Genomic DNA, 2,716 nt, shown 5'->3' on the forward strand with positions numbered 1-2,716 from the left:
ACAGGCTATGGACCATAGCTCCGGCACGCGGTGGGCCCGTCCGCCGTCCGTGCCTCTGCTGCGCAGGTCCAGGAGGATAAGGTGGTTGTCAGAGCCCCCTGCAAAGAGAGGCGTTTGGTGGGGGTGTGGGATGGGGGTCACGCTGCTCTCACGTGAAATGTCAGCAGAAAAGGCGTGGGGTTGCAGCGGGGCCTGATAGGGTTTGCCGGGCAGAAAATAGCTCCATGGCTGTCCCAAGGAACTGCGAGGGCAGAGCCCTGCCTGGCGCCTCCGTGATGCCCCCGTGGCCTGGCTTGGTCCCCGTCCCACCACGGAGACCCGTCCTTACCGGTGACAATGTTGTAGCCCAGCTCCATCAGCGCGGCCGAGAGCGCCTGGCAATTGGCGACCACCTGCTGCTGGTAGGCCTTGAACTCGGGTGTCATGGCCTGCCGCAGCGCCCCGGCGATGCCTGGGGAGGGGGGAAGGCAGCCTGGGGTGAGCTTTTGGGAGGGTCCCACTGGGAGAGCTGGCGGACAGCCCAGCCCGGGTGAGGTACCTGCGATGGCATGGTTGTGTGGGCCGCCCTGCAGCCCGGGGAAGACCGCCTGGTTGATGAGGCTCTCCAGGTTGTAGAGGGTTTCCTTGCCTGTCTTGGGGTCCACGCTGCGGGTGCCTGAGGGAGGGGAGGGCAGGGTCACTCACGAGGCAGCCCGGCCACCCTTCTGCCAAGAGTTGCTTTCACCCCCTGGCCTCTCAGAGGAGGGACGGTGGTTGTTCCTCTTCAAAGCTGGGCCATGGTTGGCCCTGGAAAGCTCCCCAGGTCCTCCCAGGAGGCCTCGGACCTTCCTGCCCTCCCTCCTTCCCTGCTAGAGCAGGAAGGAGCTTTGACTTGCAGCCCTCCCAGCCTGAGGGGAGCGTTTCAGGCACCTTTGCGGTAGAATATCATGCCAGCCCTGCAGCCCCGCAAGGTCTTGTGGGTGGTGGTGGAGACAACGTCGCAGTGGTCAAAGGGGGAGGGCACCACGCCAGCAGCCACCAGCCCGCTGATGTGGGCCATGTCGGCCATGAGATAGGCACTGTTGGCGTCAGCGATCTTCCGCATGCGGGCATAGTCCAGGTTGCGTGAGTAGCAGCTGACACCTGCAGGGAGATGACATGTGAAGGGCACAGGAGAAGAAGCTCAAGGACCCTGAGACAGGCCCAGGTCCAGCTTACCAGGGTGCTGCTGGCTTCAGGGAGCCACCCCCACCCGGGGTGTGTCACCAGGCAGGTCTGGGAGGGTTTGATCCTTACCTGCTATGATCAGTTTGGGGTGGAAGAGGCGGGCGTTCTCCTCCAGCCGGTCCTAGTCGATGTAACCAGTCTTGGGGTTGACCTGGGAGAGGAAGAAGAGGTGTCAGCCACTTGGGTGAAGATCAGCTGCAGTGTCAGCCTGCAGGAGGAGGAGCCGGGAGCCTGATGCTGGTACTTTTAGCTTTAAGAGGCACTAAGACTTACGACGATCCCATTCTCGCTCCGGCCGGAGCAGCTCTCTGTACCTTGTAGGGCATGGACTCGAAGAAGACGGATGTGGCAGAGATCTTCTTCTTGTCTGTCATGAACCCGTGGGTGAGGTGGCCCCCGTCGGGCAGGTCCAGCCCCATGATCCTGCCGTGGGGCTCCACCAGGGCCGTGTACACCGCAAAGTTGGCAGGTGACCCTGCAGCGAGAGCAGCGCAGGGTGGTTGTGGGTCCCGGGACGTGAGGAGGCCGGTGCAGCTGGTCTGACTCTCCTAAGTGCCCCGTTACCTGAGTAGGGCTGGACATTGACGCCCCACTTCTGGGGGTCGAGCCGGTATGCCTGCAGGGCTCGCTTCTGGCACAGCCTTTCCAGCTCATCTACAAACTCCGTCCCACCATAGTACCTGCCAGTCAAGGGTTAAAACCACACTCAGAATGGACCCTGTCACCAAGGTGGGGAGAAACCGGGGTGATGCCATGTTTGTGGCAGAGCCACTGCAGCAGACGTGACCCTGCTGAGATTGTTCCATGCATGGCCAAGGAGAGAAGCTCAGAGGGTCAGATGCTGCCCTGGAAGAGCTTGGCTACCAGCGTCAGGACATCACTTCCTCTCCAGAGGTGAGGTCTGGCAGCGCAGGGCATTCCTCTCCCCTCCCTGCGAGGGTTTGGTTTGGGTGGGACACAGCTCCAGCCCCGTACCTCTGTCCTGGGTAGCCCTCGGAATATTTGTTGTTCATGCAGGATCCCAGGGCCTCCAGGACCGCGCGGCTTGCAAAGTTCTCTGACGCGATTAGCTCCAGCCCCAGCTTCTGCCGCTGCTTCTCCTTCTTGATGATGCTGTGCACCTTTGGGAGAGGAAACAGGTTCACCCATGCTGGCTCTGCACCGAGACGTGAATGCTCTGCGGTAGGGGATGCACCCTTAGGGGGGCCAGGGCATGGAGAGGGGCCTGGAAAGGTGCTGGAGAAGGGAGACAAGATCTCTTCTTGGTACAGCTGATTCCAAACAGATCATAGGTCTGGTCACAGCACAGGTGAAGGGTCTGCAGCACAATGTGCTGAGGAGCAGCTGAGGGACCTGGGGGGCTTCAGCCTGGAGCAAAGGAGGCTCCGGGGAGACCTTCTGGCTCTGACAACTCCCTGACAGGAGGGTGGAGCGAGGTGGGGTCGGTCTCTGCTCCCCAGAAGCAAACGACAGGACGAGAGGAACCAGCCTCAAGTTGCACCAGGGGAGG

The 2,716-nt window shown here is 61.7% G+C and overlaps 1 protein-coding gene across 1 annotated transcript in view; it reads right to left on the reverse strand.

Moving 5' to 3' along the window:
• The window catches only part of SHMT1 (serine hydroxymethyltransferase 1 (soluble)), a 4,398-nt gene that overhangs the window by 952 nt on the left and 730 nt on the right, over positions 1–2,716 (reverse strand). Inside the window, 8 exon segments of the mRNA XM_010142008.1 lie at positions 32–98; positions 329–451; positions 539–655; positions 910–1,122; positions 1,276–1,357; positions 1,521–1,681; positions 1,771–1,886; positions 2,182–2,327. Coding sequence (XP_010140310.1) covers positions 32–98; positions 329–451; positions 539–655; positions 910–1,122; positions 1,276–1,357; positions 1,521–1,681; positions 1,771–1,886; positions 2,182–2,327 — 1,025 coding nt within the window.

Source organism: Buceros rhinoceros, unplaced genomic scaffold (genome assembly GCF_000710305.1).
Source record: "Buceros rhinoceros silvestris isolate BGI_N320 unplaced genomic scaffold, ASM71030v1 scaffold20078, whole genome shotgun sequence".
In the NCBI taxonomy this organism is placed as follows: Eukaryota; Metazoa; Chordata; class Aves; order Bucerotiformes; family Bucerotidae; genus Buceros; species Buceros rhinoceros.